Source organism: Urtica dioica, chromosome 8, assembly GCF_054948205.1.
Source record: "Urtica dioica subsp. dioica isolate 48M chromosome 8, U.dioica_male_clone48M_v1_H2, whole genome shotgun sequence".
In the NCBI taxonomy this organism is placed as follows: domain Eukaryota; kingdom Viridiplantae; phylum Streptophyta; class Magnoliopsida; order Rosales; family Urticaceae; genus Urtica; species Urtica dioica.
This window is the reverse complement of record NC_142763.1, coordinates 7,640,409-7,661,213: the sequence shown is the minus strand read 5'-3', so window position 1 is coordinate 7,661,213 and position 20,805 is coordinate 7,640,409. Positions and strand designations below refer to the sequence as shown.

At 39.1% G+C, this 20,805-nt stretch overlaps 2 protein-coding genes across 2 annotated transcripts; both read right to left on the bottom strand.

The window, feature by feature from the left end:
- Positions 1-15,156: 15,156 nt before the first annotated feature.
- Positions 15,157-16,104, bottom strand: LOC149387753 (uncharacterized). The gene has a single exon (XM_089622242.1). The coding sequence runs from the start codon at positions 16,102-16,104 to the stop codon at positions 15,157-15,159; it is 948 nt and encodes a 315-aa protein (XP_089478368.1).
- Positions 16,105-17,495: 1,391 nt separating this feature from the next.
- LOC149387752 (uncharacterized) lies at positions 17,496-19,073 on the bottom strand. The gene has a single exon (XM_089622241.1). The coding sequence runs from the start codon at positions 18,714-18,716 to the stop codon at positions 17,496-17,498; it is 1,221 nt and encodes a 406-aa protein (XP_089478367.1). The 5' UTR covers positions 18,717-19,073.
- Positions 19,074-20,805: the final 1,732 nt, after the last annotated feature.

Here is a 20,805-nt window from a genome sequence, read left to right as displayed (position 1 = left end):
CGAGGCCTCGTCGAAGCGGCCGGCGAGCCGCGAGTGGTTCAGGAACTTGGCCGTGGACGCCTTCAGGTGCGGCGGCGCCTTGAAGCACGCGAAGTCGACGAGGTACACCGGCCGCGGACGCCTCGCCAGGTATATATATATCTAATAAAAAAATATTCAATGCATTCCTTTTTCATGAACTTTGTTATAGTATTAGTGTTGTACGTATGATCAGCAATATTAGATTCGCATCACTTACTCTTTATCATAATGTTCTACTTATGAATGATCCGCGTAATTTTAATCAAACGTCAATGCATCTATTACAAAAATTTAATTAAAAGCTGTAAATTCGAAATCAGCCTGTTAATTTAAATAATAAAAATATTTAATACACATTCATTGAGATAATTGTGGAAATAAAAGTTATTATTTGGTTTACAAATAAAAAAAGAACTCCATTTATACGTTTTTTAATCTGAGATGTTTATTTTAAAATTAAAATCATATTAAAAATAATTAATTTAATAACTAAAGATGACTGTTTGTAAGTAAACAAACCAGTAGTTTTTTATTTTTTTAATTTTTTTTTATAAATTAAATATAGCAAAACGTTAAAAATTTAAAGAATTATAAATAAGGAAATTCACACTACAAAAAATGTCAAAATAATTATTTAATAAATATAGAATTAAAAAACTGAGTATTCATTATTTTTAAAACGGGAAATAACAAACCATTTATTAATACCCTAAAATCCTTTAAAATAGGAAAGTCAACTGATTAAACCATATTAAAATCAAAACAAAAACCAAAAAATAATAGAAAGACCAAAAAAAAAACCTAAATAATTTAAATTGACTAGTTATTTAAAAATATAGAAATTATGACTATTTATTAATCCTTTTAGTAGTGGTTTAGTTTATGAAGTTTCTCATAATTAAATAAGCTCTGATAAAAAACAGAAGATAAGATTAAAAAAAAAAAAAAAAAAAAACACATATAGAGATCGTGGAATTAAATTCATTAGTAACGATATTATCCCCAAAATTCGCTCAGTAATCTAAATAAAATGTAGGAAAATGTTAATCATCCCCAAAAATGCATGAGTTGAAATCGAAATCCTTGAAGTTTATGTGTAATTTTGTAATGATCTATTCTTTATTTTATTCTTTTTATGGTTCAAGTCCCTGATATTTGATCACTTTACACTCGTGATCACATGGAACAAAACTATTGCGAGACAAAATTTTATACTCTCCTTCCCTCATTCTCAGTCCAAGTATCTAGTTGATTTTAAACTCGTACCATTTATTGGATTCATTCTATGAGATGGGTTGGTAAAAAAGATGGGCTCTTAATATGCCGCCAAAAGATCAAGATGTTCATTTGGATTCATTCTATAAGATGGGTTTGTTGTAGATTAATTTGGAGTCTGGTTGTCAAGGGATCATCAAGAAACTTCAATGATGGGTACAATATGACACATCAATTTGAGTTGATTTTTAATAACATTTTTATTGCTTTTAACAACGTACGCAAAGTTTAAATTTCTGATTGCATGCTCTAGTATTATTAACGAAGCTACCCATGGTCTTGTTAAGTTTGTTTGCTCGTTGATTCCAACAAAGTTTGGTGGCCTGAGATTATAATTGTATTTGGAAGATTGTTAAGGCGGAAACTTTTAATTAATGAGATTCATGGACATTCTTTCTTCTACCAAGATTATAATTGTATCGGATTTGCTAATGCAAATTTTAACGAGGCTATTTTCTTTAAAAATAAAATTAAAAAACAGATATTTAGCGATATAAACTACATAAACGTTTGCGTTTTAACCAACGTTTTATAAATTTTTCGTAAGTAGTAAATTTTGACGTAACCAACGTTATTTGCACATAATTACTATAAATTTACTCTGCGTTTTTTTTATTTATCATTTTGATAGCGTAAATATATTTCCGTGACTATTTATAAAAAATTAACAAAACGTTGGTTATTTGAAAATTTCTAACGATTTATATATAGCTCATAAATAAATGCATTTGTTATTTCTAAATTAGAATATTAAAAGGATGAGCATTTTGCATAAATTCTTTACGATACTTATAGTAAGATTACTTGACACTCCAAAATCCAAACAATTAATAAATATCATTGAATGAATGGGCATCATCAACCAACCAAATGAGTTTGATAAAGCATCTACTACGTTGCCATATTCACATGTCGCAAAATTTATCAACTAGCATTTTTGGCAATGTTTTTTCTTAAACAATAATTGACTTGAAGAATTAGTACTTAGTTCTCATAGCATCCCAAAAAAGGGGAATTACAGCTATGCCTTGTATTGTTTCATTGTATCAAGAGATGCTTTAAACAAGTTGGTGGTTCAACTTATTTTTTTTTCTTTCTTTGCGTTTTGTGGTATTTATGAGAAACTATTGACCATGTTAAATAAATAGATTGACCTTATAAAGAACTGTGACGACCCGACTTTTCGGACCGTCTTACTTATCTTACTTTTTAAACTTTCGAAAATTCTTTAGAAAACTTGGAGGAATTTTTTTTTTAAAACACATCAAATCAAGGCGAACTAAAATTTTAAAGATCTTGAAAAGAAACAAAAGCATTTAAAAAAAATATGAAGATTGCATATCGAATATTTCAAGAGAAGTACTTAACCAAAATTGAAAATACTAATTTAAAACCAAACATAGCAGCAAAAATACTAACATAATCCATAATCTAAATCTCAACCAAAATATAAAACTCTTTGAAACTTCGACGTAAATGAAAATAAAAACCATTAAAAAATATTTCTTAAAAACTCGTAGCGGAAGACTTATTTCTTAATAACGAAAACAAAACTTTAAACTTTATTTCTTAATAACTTGTAGCGGAAGACTTAATTTGTGAATGGAAACCATGACCCAACCCTCTCGCTATCGACGCTGCTAGTCCACCCTACTCAGTTCTTTGCGAGTTGTTTACCTACAACACAGACGCATATTTTTTTCGAAAGGATGAGCTTACGCTCAGCGAGAATAATATAAAGCTCACAAAAAAAGAGTAATGCAATGCATGAACCGGTTATTAGTATTTTAAACTAATTGATGACTTGATCTTTCTTTTCTTGCTTCTATCAACTTTTAGTTCGAGGTGCCCCTAGGGTAGGCATACCTATTTCAGTGATCACTTTAGAGACGAAGATATGGGGTTGCAAAGCCCACACTTCGCTCAATCTAGCTAATAAACTTATTAGGGCCTCGGCCCGAGAAATTTCCCCATTTGAGCCTCGGCCCGAGAAATTCTCCATAATACCTCCATAGCTCGAGGCGGTATGACTCCCTTTCTTAACTTTATCTTTTCACTTTGAATCTTACGTTACATACTGATATGACATGAGCATAAATTTTTTATATATATATCCTCATACAAAAACGTGACTAGAATAAAACATGTATCTCAAATCTACTTTAACATAACACCACATGGCATACAACACATAAATCACATACTACTTCAACTAGTCACGCAATCAAATTACAAATCGCATACTCAAACATATAAATCTATAAACAATTCATATCATGAATAAACACTCATCAAATTTATTTTGAACTAATCTGTGTTGTAGTGAGATTATTCTCACCTGGATATCGAGAGTTACGATCGTAGATCGTCGAAGGAATTGTACGCTCTAGGAGAATTGGAACCTAATTGGAATAAAAGACTATTGGGATCAGATGAGAAAAGTATTCAAGACATATTTTAAGTTCTGGAAATTTTCAGAAACGACATTCAACGTGAAATTACGAAAATACCCTTGGCTATTAGGTTTCGGTGAAAAATTAAAAACTCTGAGAAAACTTTTGTAAAATATCCAGTACGTATAAAACATAATTTGGATCACTTTTTGTAAAGGCACCACGGCCAAAATAACCTTTTAACTATTTATTAAAAATAAAAGAAGTGCTAGAATCTAACTTTAAAAGTTTTGTCAAAAACTGTCTGCGTACCGTTTTCAAAATAATCAGAAAATATTCTGTATTTGATAAAAATATTTTTCGATTATAGGGTTAGATAGAAGACATTTAAACCTAACTGTTCCAAAAAGAAACAACGCAAAACCAAATTTGTTGAATCCACAGTGAGCGTTTAAAGTCTGAAAATCGGGAATAGGTCTCAGGTCTGTGCGCCGATTTGAAAATAATCGGAAAATATTCTTTATTTGATAAAATTATTTTTTGATTGCAGATTTAGATAGAAGACACTTAAACCTAACGTTTCCAAAAAGAATCAACGTAAAAACAATTTTTTTTTAAACCAGCACAAGCGTTTTAAGAAACCGTTTTCAAGGAATCCGAACCAGATAGAAAAGAAAGCATACCTAATTAGAGCTACGAATTTTTCAAACCAATAGAGGGATGGAGGAGAGAGAGCAGAGAAGAAGCGTTAAAAGAAGAGGAGGGGATGCTTAAATATGACTTAATTAAACTCTAAAAGCCCAAACACTAAAAGCCCAAACCCTAATCCCACTATTTTTCTTAAAAAAATAATAATAATAATTATTATATATAAGTATATACGTATATGTATATCCTAATCCACGCTGACTATTATACTTACTTAACTTATAACTTTTATATTATATTATATTATATAATATTACATAATCATATATATATATATATAATCATATATATATACATATACGATAATTATATACATACATATACGTACAAAACAAATAATTAAAATATATAATCATATACTATATATATAACATATATATACATAACTTAGTTATAATATATAATTTATATACAATATATATATATATCCATAATTTGTATTTTAAAGAGTATATTAAAATTCAAAAACACACCAAAACACACATAAAAACTACCACATAACTAAAATCATTCACTACTACTTTATAAAAAAAAAAACAATATATATATATATATATATATATACACTAGCGTCACTCGCACACCTAAATTTTAGCTTTTTAATAAAGCTTAAAATTTGGGATTTCACAAGAACAGCGCTAAGTAAAAAAAAGAATAAAACTAATAAATTATGGGCGTTGTAGAAATATGGTAAAAAACAAACCTTATTTTTTTGGTTTTAGCCAATGTTTGTCAACCTGTAGGAATATAACCAAATGCACTAATAAGCAAAAAAAAAAAAAAAAAAAAAACAAACAAAGTCTGTAATAAATATGTTTTACTAGGCGAATACGGATATCATTTTTTCTGCAATAAATATAAATCAATAAGTCATCATCCAGATAATGATTTAATTAACGAATTGACGTCCTAATAATTTGAGTAATATTTATATCGATAATATTTTAAACTTAGTCTACAAATAGTAATTTTTTTTTTCTAAAGTTAATGCATATTTTATTTACCCATCTACCATTTACTTATTGAAGAATTTGTTGCAACTAGCCACTTCACTAGCTCCTTTTTAGATTTTAGTCCAAGTTTCATTTTATTAAAAAAAATCATAAGCCCGCATTAAATTAAATTAAATTAAAATTTTTAGTTAATTTAATTTATTGCGGACTGATAAACTATTTTTTTTTAAAATGAAACTTTTGGTTTTTTTTTAAAAGAAGGATGAGTTATTGGGCTACGTTTAATTGCCCATAATTCAGAAACCACACCTAAAAGTTGAGTCTAAAGAACCTTCTTCTAAGTGTCGCTATTCACCAGTGTATTCACCAGTGACGGTGCCAGAATTGAAGTCAGGGGGTAAATTTGAAAAGAAGTTTTAAGGGGGGGCAAATTTGAAAAAATTATATAAATTTGAGCTAAAAATATAAAAAAATATATATAAAAATGTTAGGATAAAATTTGTTATTTTGAAAAGCTCAGGTGGGGTCAATGCCCCCTCAGACCCCATGTGGCTCTGCCACTGCTACTCACTGCAATATTAGTGAGATTTTTCTTCTTTTATAGAGTAATTCTTCTAAATATTGTTGAGTTGGAATGTTGTTCTAGCTACGAATTTTTATCGTTCGATTTTAAGTTCGGATTTAGAAGTAAAATTATTTCCATTATAGATAAATTGTTTATTGATAATTATGAGGACAATGAAGCATTATAGCCTAATTAAGTTTGGACTATTACAAAATAGCCACACTTTCTTTATTTTTAAATAAATAGCCATTTACCCTATTAATAAGTGTGGACAAGTTTACTAGTATACTCTTAGTATTTTCGAGTAAAAATAATAATTGATAAATAGAATTCTATCAGTAATAATCAAGATTTTCTAAAAATAAATTTATTTATTACAAATTGAATGATAGATTTGTGGGATTAAAAATGAATATTTGATTGACCAAGTAAATAGGGAAGAGTAACAAACACACAAATGGAAACCTAATAAACAGTGAAAAAAAATGCACGTTAAAAAAAAAGGAGGACACCAAAATTCAAGCTGACGTAAAGTGTTCTTTTGAAAAAAAAAAAAAAAAACGAAATATCATGTTTGTCTGTTAAATGTTTAGTTGATGCTATATATTCTATGTTTCTGTAATATAATACTACTAATAAAAAAGATGTGTGTCTATTTTACATATGGGAACAATTTGTAGTTTAAAATTGGATATGTATATATAAAATATAAATGATATGATGGTTTGTTGATCAGTGTTAGAGATACTGAGCGAGCTGATGAGCGAGCTCTGCTGAGGAACGAGCTGAGGAGCGAGCTGTGCTGAGGGGCGAGCTGATGAACGAGCTGTGCTGAGGGGCGAGCTGAGGAGCGAGCTGAGCTGAGGAGCGAGCTGACGTGTCTTAATTATCTGTTGCGTGTCGTTTACGTCTCTCTTTCTACTTGTTGTCGTTTATTTCCTTCTCTAGATCGGTAGCTATAAATACTGATCTCCTTTGTATTTTCTTATCATCCTTCTAAGAAAATTGTTCAAACTGTCTTACATCAACGTAAAGTGCCTTATGTCAATATAGAATTTTATGTTGTTCGTTTGTTTAAAAACAAATTATTCAATCACATTAATTTGATTTGTTTTATTTATTAATTTTTAGTCGCTTTTTTATAAAAAAAAAAAACAAAAAAAAACCGAGTACTCATTGATTTCTTCTTTTGGAAATCAAAATATGTTTGTTTCTAAACAAATGAACCCAAATTATGAAGAGAAATTTTTTTTTCAAATTTTGAAAGAAAGAAATAGTAAAATAAATAGAATATTGATTAATTATACCACATATATCTTTCAATGTATAATAGCTATATGAAAGTAAATACTAACAATATGATACAATATGAATGTATCTTTAAAAAACATATATATATATATATTAAAAAAAATACACGGATGAATTTTCTAATTTACACTGCTATAATGTATCATGTGATCTTAGTCAATACTGTCACTTGCGCTTGCACTGTTATAATATATCATGTAATCTTAGTCAATAATGTTACTTCTCAAAAAAAAAAAAAAAAGTCAACAGCTTTGTCACTTTAATATCTACCATTCATTTCATGTGTTCTTCAAATTTATTCTAAAATAAAATAATAAAAAATTTGACCAATTCGAAAATAATGGTTGATGATGTCTGTGTATTGTGTAGGAGAGTAATTTTTTCATTTGAAAATTATTTTAGTAAAAAGTCAACAAAAATTTAAAGAAGGATTTATAGAGTTGTAAAAAAAAAAGAAAAAAAGAGATAATTAAGTATGTGTAAATTCAAGGGATCTACATTTTGATTAAAATTCATGGGACACATCATATTTTCCCCTTTTTTGACGTCATCATATTTTCCTTAAAAACGGTAATTCTGGAATTATGTAAATGTGGGAAAAAGAATGCATTATTTGGTTCAAAAGCTAATATTTTATAATTAATCAGTCTCATTGTTTCTGTGAATTCGCAAATTGATCGAATCATCGCTCAGGGACTCATGGATTCATGGAAGATCCCGATTTCGAATTGGAATCACGGCTTTTGAACTACGGTTTCTGTGTTGCTTTTTCGTTTTTTTCCCCGAAGATTTTGCAATGCGATTTAGTATTTTGATCAGAATGTGACATGCAGAGAGAGAGAGAGAGAGAGAGAGAGAGAGAGAGAGAGAGAGAGAGAGAGAGTACTGATTATACCATAATGATATCATTATAGAAATCTAACATTGGAATTGGAAAATACGAGATTGCATAAAATAAGGACCTAGGTAGAGAGAGATAATAGAGAGATATTTTTTTCTCAAATTTGTTATCCTGACTTCAATTTCTGGCTCCACCACTGACCACATCGTCTTTACCCATACCTACCTTACCGCCTCTTCTACCTCCGCCTCGTTGAGAGATTGGTGGAAATAGTTTAGGAAACTCAAACTCACTTAAAAAATAGAAAAATTAGTCAAACTAAGCCACCTGAAACGTTGAAATTGTAATCTAACCAACGTTTCGTCCAAATTTTCACTCTAGCAAAAAATGATGACGTGTCTTAATTATGTAAGATGTTAATTACTATAATATCTTCTACTAGAATTTGCTTACAAAACTTGTAGCCCACGTTTGATCAACCAAAATTTTCGAAGTTAATACACATGTATATATATAGAATTTAAAAAAAATCTATATTTGGAAAAGTTTGTTATTGAGCGTTTTCTTATTTCTTTCTAATTTTTTGTTAATCTCCGCTGCTTTGTTAATTTATGTTAATTATGGTAAAGATGGTGTTATCAATTTATATTTCTTTCCTTTTTGTTAATCTCCGCTGCTTTGTTAATTTCTGTTAATTATGGTAAATCTACATATGTGCAGGTAGAGGTCGATGGTGTTATCAATTGATATTTCTTTCATTTCCTTTAATACGCATTTAGTACGTTGTTATTCACAAGCCGATCAAATTTTCAATACGAATTTTCGAAGTTAATACAGTGTATATATTTAGAATTTTTTAAAAAATTCTATATTTGGCAAAGTTGGTTATTGAGCGTTTATTTTTTTCTAATTTTTTGTTAATCTTCGCTGCTTTGTTAATTTCAGTTAATTTCCGTTTATTTTACGCACGATAAACTTCGGCTGGCTGAAACGTTTGCTAGTATTTGGTTTCTATGATTTATGTTACATAAGGTTATTTTCGATATTTTCTAACTGTTTATTTCTGTAAATGGCTAGATTACAAAATTTACCAAACGTTGGCTACATCCTTAAAACCATGTTTGAAATTGGCTACGTTGCTAGATTACCCTAAAAAATATAAACCATCTTCTGAAAACTTAGTCATGAATATATAGTTCCCTACAAACGAAGTCCTCGCAAGGAGAAAAAATATTTTGCATCTCTGCCAAAACGGCTGTGTGATATCTCGTTTTTTTTAGCCCAATAAGAAAAGTTATTTCTGTTGCGATATTTTTATAACTAGCACGCAAGTGGACGTATCGAACAAGTAATAGTGTTACGTAAGTAACGGATATCGATCCCACAGAGACTAGTTACTCTAGTGACGTTAAACAACCTAAAGCAAATTGATTTCACTGTATTAAGGTGGGAGGTGCAAGAATCAACTATAATAAAACAACTAAAAAAACAACGGAAATTTAACACAAAACTTCAAATAAGAGAAAATGGGGGTCACGACTTCACCGGAAAATTAAGACTCGGGGGTTTCAGGTTCCTACAACTTGACCTACTCTACTCAAGCTAATCTAATTCTCACTATGATATTACTAGCCTCTCTCGAGTGATCTAGCAACCTACGCAATTGACGGATTATATATCATTTCGGCCTCTAATCCTATTAAAACAATCACGAGCAATAAACACGAGAATTCAAACGATTACATCAAGCTTAAGCCGTCTAGCAACCTAAGAACAAAACGAAGCATGGATTATGAGCATGAATTTTCGCCCTCTCTCGAGTGACAGAAAACTCCTAAAAACAATCCTAAAGATGGCCAATCTAAAGAACGCATTAAGTACACATCCACACAAGCATGAATAATTAAGCAAATCAAAGCATAAATTCACCTTAACAAAACCCCCTAACCCAATTCAATCCGACGTCATCGCAACCCCCCTAAAAATCTAGCCTCTAACGGAATCCATAGTTAACGACACAATGATCAAAACAATAATCATCATAATCATAAATAAGAAAAACATTATGCGATTCATGACGGGAAGAATGACACTATCAAGTAACTGAGAAATAAAAGTAATGGAGAGTAAGGGAAAGTAAGAAAAACTATTAAAAACGGGAGTTCACGGTTGATTGTTCGTCGGATCGTCGACTCAACTTCACTCCCAAACAAAAGCTCTCCAAAGAGAAGTGCAGCCAAAAGTAGAAAAAACTAAAAACAAACTAGAATGAGTTTATTAGGTTACAAGAAGCGTTTTTAACCCTAATTGTGTGTTTTTCGGAGTGATCTGAGCCTTCCAATTTGATCCAAGGGTCAGAAATCTTCAGAAATCGCTAATTTAGTATTCCAGTAATCCGAACGCGCGCGGCGCGCGGTAGTCATTGCGCGGCGCGCGGAGTCAGCTTCAGGTTATGCGCGCTCCGCGCATAAGACTCTGTGCGATTTCGTGGTTTGAGTCCCCGTATGCGCGGCGCGCGACTAGAGGCGCGCGGCGCGCGGTCTCGGATTCTGTCTTCCCGCGGGGCGCGAAGGAGGGAGCGCGGCGCGCGTAGTCGCCAAGTTTCTTGCCCATCTCAATTTTGACTCCATTTTGACCATTTTTACTCCGAATCCCATCATCTTTCTGCGAAATTGATTGTAGATGCTCTAATGCTCCTCTGAACCTGAAATTACTCAAAAAAACTACTAAAAACATTAAAATACTTGAGGACTCGTCGGTTTTTGGTTCGGTAAATAGGAGTTTTACGCGTGATAAACGCACCTATCAATTTCTTTTTAGCTAGTTTTAGTTCTTAAAAAAAAACGGGAGTGCATGATATATCTAATAACCATATATATAATAATATAATATAATATATTATGTATGGTTATATTTCCATATATATAATGTTATTATGAGTCTGACGTATGTTTTAACTTTTATGTTATATATATATATATATATATATATACTTATATATAAGTTGGATACTCTTTATACTTTATAATAATATATTATTTTATTGGTTACGTATTATAGTGGGGAAGAAATATCAACCATTTTTATTTTTAAAAATATATCTATATATATGATATATGTACTTTATTTTTATTACGTAGAGTTTGTTAATAGGAAAGTAATTTGTTGACGCCGTAATTCTTGACTAAGTCTTTTGCTAGGGTTTTATGCCAAAAGTCTTATAAATACACCAGACCCCATAATTCATTTTCTCTTCTTTTCACGCCATTCTATCAAATCCCCCCAAACTTAAACCGTTACTTGTCCTCACGTAACAAAAGAAACAAAAAGAAACATAAAATTACACAAAAGAAGTTAACCCTACTAAAATTGGTAAATTTCAATGCCTTGACTACACTGATCGACTCATGCTTGCCTCAACTTCTAACCTCTAGACTTACATTGACATAGATCTCTGTGGTTTTAAACTCCAAGTCAACTACCAAGTTTAAAAGAACCCTTACGAATACGTGTTAGCCCTCACCGTTTGCAATGTTGTTTTATCTCAAGTAACTTTTGCTTCCCAAGTCTCGTGACCCTCTCAATCCTAAGATGCAACCACAAGAATCGTTTAATTTGTCTTGACAAGATTTTCGATTCGACACACCATACGCTTTCTCTTCCCCTTGATCTCCACTAATGCGCACACGTCCTTCCTGGCTTGTCAATAGGTCTTAGCGGCTTGTAATGTTCAGGCTTAGGTTCGGGTGGGTAGACGGATTTTTTAGTGGTTTTGACATTACCCTTAGCGACTCCATCCTCACCAAAGCTTCCCCCTATGCCTTCACTCACTCACTTTTTTCAACATTCTTGGCTTTGAGAATGCCTATCGAGAACATCTTACCTCTTTAGCCTTTCTTCCCCAAATCCCCCTCAAACTTTGACTCGACCACGACCACACTCTTCAAAATGACATAGACCACCAGGCCATAACTACAAATAACTCACATAGGCACGTTGTGTTATTTATTTATTCATTTTTTTTTCTCTTTTTTTTCTCTTTTTTTTTCGAAATATAACCAAATAAATCACCGGCGTGGTGTCTAAGAAAGCAACCTAACAACCACAAAGAGTGGGGTCATAGCATATGTCACACAAGGGTCAAAAAAATTTCACTCGGGAGTCGCTAAAGTTAATGTGGGTTCTTTGTGGGATTTCAAACTTATTGGCTCGGCTTTTTCTGACTAAGTATCGAGAGAGGATAGAATGCTCGGCTTTTTGTGAGTGGGTTCTACTTGATACATATTTCCGGGTCGGCTTTTTGGCTTGAAGGGTTATTCCTAATGCCTATATCACTCTCACCAGATCAGAATGCGCTCAATTTTGCCTCGACTAGGGGTCCGAAAAGGTTCTTAGTGTGTTCGGTGGTCACTTCTTAGGACTAGTTAGGCGACTACTCAAGTTCAGCTAAGCATTGAGACAAACATTATTCGGGATTAGGCCATACACAGACTCAGTCAGATTCTTTCTTACTTGGTAATTCACAGATCTTTTCTAATACCTAAAGCTCAAGACTATCCATATCATCGGCAAACATTTAACAAGTCAATCAAAGCAGTCAAAACACCAATTTCTACCAATTATCCTAAAAAAAAGACACGAAAACAAAAAAAAAACAAAAAAATAACTACTAGTATACACGAGAAACACCCCCGTAAGACAAACAAACTCCCCCCCCAAACTCAAAATCTACATTGTCCTCAATGTATCTATGCAAAACACGGGTGGAGGTACGTACCTTTGCGGGGGTGGTCGAGCGCCTCTACTCGTCGCGGCCATGGTCATTGTCCTTGTCGGGATCGCGGGGAGCGTAGAGGTGTGACTCCCACGGAGGATATGTCGGGTATGGTGCCATGAGGTGCTGTGGGTATGCCGGGTAGATTGGGGCGTCATGATGTGTTCCAGCCTGAACATCGGGATGAGACGCGGGGAAGCTTTGCTGCGACGTCCACGTGTTGTAGACGTTTTGGTGGAACTCGTCTCTGTCGCGCTGCCGTTGGCCGAAGTCGGTGAGGAAACTCCCAATAGCGTTATAGCGCTGGCCCAGTGTGTCGATGCCCTGGTCGATTCGACCCAAGTGGTGGTCGAACCGGTTCATCATGGCTAACACTTCGTTATAGCCGGTGGTGGGTGCTTCGTTGTAACCGGTGGCGGGCGCGTCGTTGTTCTCGACCGGGGGTGGCATGTCATCGGGGACGTCCAAGAAGGGGGCGTCGGGGTTGCCTTGGTATTGCTCGGGAATGTCGATGAACCCGCGCCCGTCCGGATGTGCGGCCCCATGCTTCCACTGCTTTAGGCTCATGATCTTCCGGTCGTCGATTGGGTCCCCCAATTTTTCTCGCATCTTGGAGGCCGGGATTCGCAGTCCCTCGTTGAGGTAGAGCTGCGTGATGAGCCCCCCATTGCCGAGTGTGACATCGGTGTCGCGATTTGCGCAGAACACGAATCGCTCTTTCAGGATTTTTCCGATGTTGACGCCTCTCCCGGTGACGATGCACACCAATAGAGCCAGGCGTTGGAGATCCACTGTGTGCTCCTGCAAATTAGGAAGGATCGTGGCACAGATGAAGTGTTGCCACGCCTTTGCGTAACGGTTCAGGCTCGATATCGGGAGGTGGCTCGGGACTACCTGACCATGCACCACTTTCGTCTTGTAAGTGGCTCCGGGGTGGGCGAGGAGGCGAATCCACTCTTCCCATTGTGGATACAGGTACATGTCGGCGTAATCATCATTCTCGGGTTCTGGGATCCCGAGAAAGTCGTTGAGCGCCGGTGCGGAGATGTTGACCACCACATTACGCACTTTGACAAAGTTTCCCTCCGTGACAGAGAGATTGGCGTAGAACTCGTGCACTAACTTCGGTGATGCCGGAGTCTCGATGTTGCATAGTTTCTCCCAATGGAGTCCCCGAATTTGTGCCAGCATATTCCCGCACAGTTGATTGGGTGCAAGCACACGCTCCGCGATGAGTCCTTTCTTCGATATGGCGTCCCAAACCTCGCCGGCACCCTCCAGTAATGTCGATGGTCGAGGTAACGCCGCCCCCGACCGACGGACACGTTTGGGGTTACTCTAGATGTCGAAGCTCATTGCATCTGCAAAACACGACGGAAAATGAGTCGATGATATTATGATGAACGCCTATTACCCCTTTTTATCCCCCAAACAAGTTCACAACTAGCCCCCACATGTATTGACCCATAATCGGACATAAAGTTTTCACTTTTTCACATGTATGTTCGTTCGGGCATTTCATCGAACACCTAGAGTGCATGTCAATTTTGTGATGAACTCTTGAGTTATAAAGAGTATCTAAACCATTCCTATAGCCACATTCTCAATTTTATTCTCTAATAACACGAAATCATCACCATATCCACAAAAAATTAGAGTTAGAGAGTCGTACCTTGAATGTGTAGGGGATTGAGAGGATGAAGAGATGAAGAACAACCCAAAAACGAAATACACTCACACGAATTGAAGTATATGAATCAAATGCAAGAATTGTGATGGATGAATTTCGTGTTTGTATGATGATTGGGGTCGGATTTTTAAGAAAATGGGGTTAGGGTTCGAAGGATTTGGGGAGAAAGTGAATTTTTGTTTAAAAAACTGCCCAGATTCATTTTTTAAAACAACTTACGCGGGTCCGCGCGCCGCGCGGACCAAGTCTTGACATACGCACGGAGCGCGCGTATGACTCTGTGATGTCGGCCAAAAAATTTTCCTTTCGCGCGCCGCGCGTACTGGATCCCGCGGCGCGCGCCTGCGTGTTTTCTTCGCGCCGCGCACGTGATTCCTCGTGGCGCGCAACTGGAGATTTGGCTTACGCGCGGAGCGCGCATAAGACTCTGTGATTTGGAAAAGCCGAAAGTTCCGTCTGCGCGCCGCGCAGTGTGTGTCCCGCGGCGCGCGATGTGCTGCTTTTTTTTTTTTTTGGAAAACTAACTCGCAAATAAAAAATAACCAAGATAAATTAAGTGAAAAAAAGATATGAAAATGCGACGAAAGAAAGTCGGGTTGCCTCCCGATTAGCGCTTTAGTTAACGTCAATAGCTTGACGGGATATTTCTTCGGTTCACGCAATGGTGGTGACAAAGGTCACCACTTTCGAACACGCCCCCAAAGTATGGCTTCACCCTTTGATCGTTGACTTTGAAGCGTTCTCCCTGCCTGTTCGCCAATTCCACCCATCCGTGTGGATACACATTCACGACTTCGAACGGGCCCGACCAACGTGACTTTAGCTTTCCAGGGAACAGTTTCAACTTGGAATTATAGAGTAGTACCTTTTGGCCCGGCTTGAGGTCCTTCCTGACGATGTGCTTGTCATGCCATGCCTTGGTCTTCTCCTTGTAGATTCTGGCATTCTCGTACGCTTCTCGTCGGAGTTCATCGAGGGCGTTCAGCTGAAGGAGTCTCTGTTGGCCCGAAGCTTTGTAGTCGAAGTTTAGCTTCTTCATCGCCCAAAGTGCCGTGTGCTCTAGCTCGACTGGCAAGTGGCAAGCTTTTCCGTAAATGAGGTGGTACGGGGACATACCAATTGGCGTCTTGAAAGCTGTGCGGTAGGCCCATAATGCGTCGTCGAGCTTGGCGGCCCAGTCTTTCAGAGAACTTCCCACCGTCCTTTCCATGATTTGCTTAATTTCCCGGTTAGAGACCTCCGCTTGTCCGTTGGCTTGAGGGTGGTACGCCAATGTTTTCTGGTGTGTGACGCTATATTTGGCGAGGAGTGCATCGAACTGCCGGTTACAAAAATGTGCTCCCCCGTCGCTGATGATGGCTCGTGGCATGCCGAATCGGGTGAAGATGGTCTTTAAGAACTTCAAGACCACCTTCCCGTCGCTTGTCGGAGTAGCTATGGCCTCGACCCACTTGGATACGTAATCCACCGCCAGGAGAATGTACTTGTTTCCGTAGGACGACGGAAATGGGCCCATGAAATCTATTCCCCAAACGTCGAACGGTTCTATCTCCAAAATGTTAGTGAGTGGCATCTCATTTCGGTTAGAAATATTACCCGTTCGTTGGCATCGGTCACAGGCAATAATGAAGTCTCGGCTGTCTTTGAAGAGCGTTGGCCAATAGAAGCTGCTTTGAAGGACTTTCGCTGCCGTGCGGTTTGGGCCGAAGTGACCTCCGCATTCGAGACCATGGCAATGTCGCAGAACTGACTCCATCTCATCCTCGGGAATACATCTCCTCACAATAAAGTCTGCACACTGCCGATAGAGAATCAGCTCCTCCCAGTAATACCTCCGGACCTCCGAAAGAAATTTCCGCTTCTGGTACGTCTTGAGGTCGGTAGGCACCACCTTGCCTACGAGGTAATTCACGATGTCGGCATACCATGGGAGGATGGATTGATGGACGGCCAAAAACTTTTCATCGGGAAAATCATCGTTGATGAGTGCCGTCTTGTCTGGAACGTGCTCGAGAGTCTCCAGCCTTGATAAGTGATCAGCTACGAGGTTCTCTGTGCCCTTCTTGTCTTTGACCTCGATGTCGAACTCTTGGAGGAGGACCCAACGGATTAGGCGGGGTTTGGCGTCCTTCTTCTCCATGAGGTACCTGATGGCCGCGTGGTCGGTGTAGACAATCACCTTGTTGCCGATGATGTAGGGTCTGAATTTATCAAATGCGAACACCACTGCCAGAAGCTCCTTCTCCGTTGTCGTGTAGTTCACTTGGGCATCGTTAAGAGTCTGGCTCGCATAGTAGATTGCGTGGGAAAGCTTTGTCTTTATGCTGCCCAAGGACTGCACCCACCGCATGGTCGCTGGCATCGCTCATGATTTCGAATGGGAGACTCCAGTCTGGGGCGGTGATGATCGGGGCGGTGCCGAGTCTCTGCTTGAGGTTGTTGAAGGCCTCTAAGCACTCGGTGGAGAAGGAGAACTTGGTGTCTTTCTAGAGTAATCCGCATAGTGGCTTCGAGACTCTATGGCCCAGTACGATGCCTTCTTGTACCATGAAATGGCACTTTTCCCAGTTAAGCACGAGGTTAGTTTCTTCACACCTGTTAAGCACCTGAGACAAGTTCTCCAAACATTGATCAAATGTAGGGCCAAATACAGAAAAAATCGTCCATAAAAACCTCAATTGTTTTCTCCACCATGTCGGAGAAAATGGCCATCATACATCTTTGGAACGTGGCTGGTGCGTTACATAGCCCAAACGGCATTCGCTTGAAGGCGAAAGTGCCATAAGGGCATGTAAAGGTGGTCTTCTCCTGATCCTCTGGTGCGATCGTGATCTGGTTATAACCTGAATACCCATCAAGAAAACAATAATACCTGTGCCCTGCGAGACGGTCGAGCATCTGATCTATGAAGGGGAGTGGAAAGTGGTCTTTGCGCGTGGCGTTGTTGAGCTTGCGGTAGTCCATTCAGATTCTGTATCCGGTCACCGTCCGAGTGGAAATGAGCTCATTGTTGTCGTTTCTCACCACCGTCATTCCGCCTTTCTTCGGAACGCATTGCACCTGACTCACCCATACGCTATCGGAGATCGGGTAAATGACCCCTACGTCGAGCCATTTCAGGATCTCTTTCCTGACGACCTCTTTCATTGCCGGATTGAGGCGTCTTTGGTGCTCCACCGAGGGGCGATGCCCATCCTCCAAGAGTATGCGATGAACGCAATAGGAGAGGCTGATCCCTTTGATGTCCGAGAGTGTCCACCCGATTGCCCCCTTGTGCTTGCGTAGCGCCACGAGCAACCTTTCTTCTTCTCCCTTGGTGAGGTGATTTGAGATAATCACCGGAAGGGTAGAGCCTGCGCCCAAGTATGCGTAGCGGGGATGTGCCGGCAATTCTTTTAACTCGAGCTTTGGGGGCTGTTGAATGGACGGAAGCACTCGAGGTTGGCTCTCCACCAAACTCTCGATCGAGCTACGTCGGTATGGCATGGCTGCGTTCATGTACTCCACGTGCTCTAAAGCTTCACATTCATCAAACTCGTTAGTGAAATCGATAGAGTTTAGCAAACTTACCTCGAGCGGGTCCTCGGATCGGTGAGAAAAGTCGGCGATGATGGAATTACATACGTCGATCCGGAAGACGTCATCACTAGCTCTCGGGTACTTTATGGCGTTGAACACATTAAACACTACTTCTTCGTCTTGCACCCTCAGTTTCAGCTCTCCTTTCTGGACGTCGATGAGAGCTCCTCCTGTGGCGAGGAATGGCCGCCCTAGGATAATTGGGACGTCGCGGTCTTCCTCCATGTCGAGCACCACGAAGTCGGCGGGGAAGATGAATTTGTCGACTTTGACTAGGAGATCCTCGATCACTCCTCGCGGGTATACGATGGACCTGTCCGCCATTTGGAGCGTGATTCGAGTCGGTCTCACCTCTCCGATGCCGAGCTTCTTGAAGATAGAATACGGCATCAGATTGATGCTCGCTCCCAGGTCGCATAGAGCTCGCTCGAAGAAGGTGTTCCCAATGGCACACGGGACGGTGAAACTCCCTGGGTCCTTCATCTTTACCGGAAACTTCCTCTGAATAATGGCGGAGCACTCTTCGGTGAGGGTGATCGTGCTGCAGTCCTCTATTTTTCTCTTTTTCGAGAGGATGTCCTTCAGGAACTTGGCGTACATCGGCATCTGCTCAAGAGCGTCAGCAAATGGGATATTTATCTGTAGCTACTTGAATACCTCGAGGAACTTGCTGAATTGGTGGTCGAGTTTTCCTTCTTTCTGCCTCTGAGGAAACGGCAACTTTGGCGTGCTCGTTGGAGCTGGGGCACTCGCCGGAGGTGGCGTGGCTTGGGGCATCGACACGGGTGGCTCGTCTTTCTCCACCTTCTCTTTTTTCTTGTCGGAGTTGTCAATCACCTGTCCGCTTCTGAGTGTAATGGCATTGACCTGTGACCTGGGGTTGATGTCGGTGTTGCTCGGAAGCGTTCCCTGAGGTCGTGAGTTAACCGCGGCCGACAGTTGCCCCATTTGCGTCTCAAGATTTCGGATCTGCGCCGATTGGTTCGAGAGAGACATCTTCGTCTCGTGCATGAACTCGGTGGTGGAGTTTATGAAGGCGGTCGTTGACGTGGCCAAGTTGGCGATGAGCTCCTCTAGGTTGGTCTCGCCCTTGTACGCTCGAAATGGAGGAGGCTGGTATGGCGGTGGTCGGGGCTGATTCTGTGGCGGACGAGGCTGGGCTTGAGGCGCAGGTTGCATAGGCATGTTGTTTTGGGGACCTCTCCATCCCCCATTCTGGTAGTTGTTCCTTGGGCCTTGATTGTGGTTGTTTTGGGGCGGCCTGTTGTTAATGAAGTTGGCCTGTTGACCGTTGTCCCCATAAACGCACTCGTCACTATTGTGCCGCCCGTTGCACCAGAAACAGACTTCAGGGGTGTGCACGGCTTGAACGGAGGCTTTCTGTCCCTGGACTGACTTTGTGAGATCCGCCACCTGTGCTGCCAGTGCCTTCATCAGCTCCATCTCGGGAGTGATTGGCATATTCTTCATGATGCGCCGCTCGGACGGGCGTTGATCGTTGTTGTAGGCCAGCTCCTCGAGAATGTTGTGAGCTTCCTCCTCTGTCTTCTGAAAGAACGACCCTCCGGCAGCCGTATTGACTAAGGTGCGAGACGATGGTGAGAGACCGCCATAGAAAATCTGCACCATCATCCACCCTTGGATGCCATGATTGGGACACCTCCTATCTAACTCCTTGAAGCGCCCCCATGCTTCAAACAATGACTCCCCGTCGAATTGGGCGAACGAATGGATCTCATTGCGTCTCTTGTGCATCTTCTCGAACGGGAAGAAATTTGAGATGATTTGATGCGCAAGTCGGCCCATGATGTGATGGAACCCGGCGGGAGGGAGTTGAGCCACGTCTTGGCTCGGTCCCGTAGTGAAAACGGGAAGAGGCGGAGTCGGATGGCTTCGTCGGACACGTTGTGGAGCTTGAACGTGTTTGCGATCTCGACGAAGTTCGTCAGATGGTCTTGCGGGTCTTCGGCAGGTGATCCAGAAAATTGATTCGCTTGGACCATGTGAATTATGCCGGTCTTGATCTCGAAATTATGGTTACCCGCAAGAGTCGGGAGAGCGATTGCCGATTGCGCGGCGTCGGCTGGTGGTAACCCATATTGGAATAGGGTCTTTGGCTCTTCGTTCGCTGCGTCGTTCGCTCTATCTCCCATTGCTCGTTCCTTTGACTGCTTTCTGTTCGTCTTGCAGAATTTTTCGATCTCAAGATTTAGTGGAACGAGGTTTGATGTTCCCTCACTCCGCATGCACCTTCAAAACAGAGAAAATGACACGCCAAGTTAGGAAACGCGTAACGAAATCAAATGGCAAAGCAGACTATTTTTCGACGCTATTGTAAAAAGTCCCCGGCAACGGCGCCAAAAACTTGTTGCGATATTTTTATAACTAGCACGCAAGTGGACTTATCGAACAAGTAATTGTGTTACGTAAGTAACGGATATCGATCCCACAGAGACTAGTTACTCTAGCGACGTTAAACAACCTAAAGCAAATTGATTTCACTGTATTAAGGTGGGAGGTGCAAGAATCAACTATAATAAAAACAACTAAAAAAACAACGGAAATTTAACACGAAACTTCAAATAAGAGAAAATGGGGGTCACGACTTCACCGGAAAATTAAGACTCGGGGGTTTCGGGTTCCTACAACTTGACCTACTCTACTCAAGCTAATCTCATTCTCACTATGATATTAC

What these genes read in the sequence shown, in the direction of transcription:
- LOC149387753 (XM_089622242.1), bottom strand. Translation starts at nt 16,104, where the DNA reads ATGCCACTCACTAACATTTTGGAGATAGAACCGTTCGACGTTTGGGGA.
- LOC149387752 (XM_089622241.1), bottom strand. Translation starts at nt 18,716, where the DNA reads ATGCCGATGTACGCCAAGTTCCTGAAGGACATCCTCTCGAAAAAGAGA.